At 31.2% G+C, this 2,442-nt stretch overlaps 1 protein-coding gene across 1 annotated transcript; it reads left to right on the top strand.

Annotated features, from left to right (window-relative positions):
• The first annotated feature begins 201 nt into the window (after nt 1-201).
• LOC111900649 (60S ribosomal protein L32-1) lies at nt 202-1,595 on the top strand. The gene is made up of 4 exons (XM_023896530.2): nt 202-347; nt 852-947; nt 1,033-1,214; nt 1,310-1,595. Exons 2-4 carry the CDS (start codon nt 858-860, stop codon nt 1,437-1,439), a joined length of 402 nt encoding a protein of 133 aa, XP_023752298.1. The 5' UTR covers nt 202-347; nt 852-857; the 3' UTR covers nt 1,440-1,595.
• The last annotated feature ends 847 nt before the right edge of the window (nt 1,596-2,442 follow it).

The raw sequence follows: 2,442 nt of genomic DNA on the forward strand, positions 1-2,442 counted from the left end.
ACACGGATAAGAGGTAGTGACCCTCCTAAATCATTTTCCCTTTTGAAAATGATTTTTTGTATAGAAGAAAAAAAGAGGTTTCTAAAAGTTACGAAAATATAACTTTTAATTATTTTACATGTAAAATTAAACCAAATACTTTTTAAAAACAAATTTTTGGTTTTTGCATTTAAAAAACTAATAGTTACGATTGGGCTGGTTTGGAGTATCGGCCCGCTTATACATTCCACAGCCTAAAGGGCACAGGTACATCTCCGGGCGTATATCTAAACCCTAGTGTTAGGGTTCTTTTCACGGCTCTTTGTTTTCAGTGGGGAACTTTTGCGCCGTGTAGTCCCGATTAACAGGTTTCAATCTTTCATTGCCTATCGCATCTAATTGTAAACGAAATACTGTATCTCTACTTGCTGTTTGTAGATCTACTAACACATTGGAAGGATTTCTGAAAAATATATTCGTTCGTTACTTGTTCTCTGTTGATTAATTGAATCTAATACTCGTCGGTGCAATTTCAACAAGTTTTAATTGTTTTAAACCGGTGTACTCAGTTTGTTTTGTATCAGTTATCGATGTTTTAGTCTTCTAATCGATTTTGTAGTTATGTTACTGTAATGATATATGTTTATGTATGTATATTTGGTTCGTATTGATTAATTCTATAGCAATTCGAGCTTGATAATTTGTTGAAGTACACGACATCATTTTCTTTTAGATCTTAATACGGTTGTTGATTTGATTAGTATCTTTGTACTCTCGTATTATTACTTCTGTCATCTGAATTAGAAGCTGATTAATGCTTCTTTAACGCTACAAGAAAAAATTGACCTGGTTTCTTCATCACCTGTTTATAGTAAGCAATGGCGGTTCCAAAGCTTGATAAGAAGATCGTCAAGAAGAGGGTCAAGAAGTTCAAGAGGCCACACAGTGATTGGAAAATCTGTGTCAAGGTACACAATCTATCTCTATAATCTTCTCATTATATCATTGAATCAACCTGTTTATTTGCTCAAATCGTGTTTGTAATTCTAACAGGAAAACTGGCGTAGACCAAAGGGTATTGATTCACGTGTGAGGAGAAAGTTCAAAGGTGTTACTCTTATGCCAAATATTGGATACGGATCAGACAAGAAAACCCGTCATTACTTGCCAAATGGTTTCAAGAAATTTGTTGTTCACAACGCCAAGGAGCTTGAAGTTCTTATGATGCACAACAGGTAAACATAAGTTGTACAGTTCTTCACTTTTAAGTTTACATTATAGTATGAAATAAAAACATTGTTACATGATTAATAATATGATGATTTTTCAGAACTTATTGTGCTGAGATTGCACACAATGTATCAACCCGAAAAAGGAAGGAAATTGTAGAGCGTGCAGCACAGCTTGATGTTGTTGTCACCAACAAGTTAGCCAGGTTGCGTAGTCAGGAAGATGAGTAAGCTTTCATGTGTTTTGTTTCTCATTTATGCATTTTTGTTTTTGATATACCTTTTTTTAAGGCTATTGAAATGAATTTTGTCAAAGAGTTATTTTTTGTTCTAGTGAATGATGATTGATTGTTGTTTGTGAGAATGAATGAATCCTCTTGGTACCAATATGGTAATTGTAGTTTTATTTTTTTACCATTAATAGCAATGTGCTTACTTTGTTTTTACTGATAATAGCCATCTACTTTACATCATAGCAAAATAAATAAATGTATCTTGCTAATATTTTAAAAAAAGGTACATTGTTTTAATGGTAAAAATTAGTAAATTGCCTGTATTGAGATAATCTTGAAAGTGTGTTCTTATCTATGGTGAGAATGCATCTAATTAGTATTTTAAAACAGTATGTTAAATATTGAAAATTGGTTTTTCAACTTTATTTATCACTATATGGGTATTCCTGGTCGTGGTTGATTTATGTTTGTTGCGTAGATTGCTTTTCATTGTTGAGTGTTGACAATGAACTGATGAAGTCTTGAAGATTTCTTCAAAATTAGTGTTAGTGTATGAATACACTTTTACTGATTTTTCTTCAAAATTTGAGTTTATTTGTGGTCTTTTTATGGAATCATAATATTCTTTAATCGTCTCCGACATTTGCAATGATTCATTTGGCGAAATGCACATGTTTGCAATAACTATTAATTAAATTATGTGACGCAAAAGACTTATGATAAGTAAATTAAACAAATTATAACGTTAACAAAATATTAAACTAAAAGATTTATTATTTAAACTAAGCTAATCAAACTAAACTATTCAAACTAAACAAATTAAACCAAACATGTTATATATTAACTAAGTATTATGACTACTTATATCATAATGATTATTGAAAATGCTATTAGAGTCGGATAACTTGCATGCGCCGATTGCGTCGACATAAGTGTTTTTAATTTAACCGTAAATTATTCCAAATAGGTGCAATATGATTTCCATTATTACACTCCTCAAG

This window comes from Lactuca sativa, chromosome 5, assembly GCF_002870075.4.
Source record: "Lactuca sativa cultivar Salinas chromosome 5, Lsat_Salinas_v11, whole genome shotgun sequence".
NCBI lineage: Eukaryota > Viridiplantae > Streptophyta > Magnoliopsida > Asterales > Asteraceae > Lactuca > Lactuca sativa.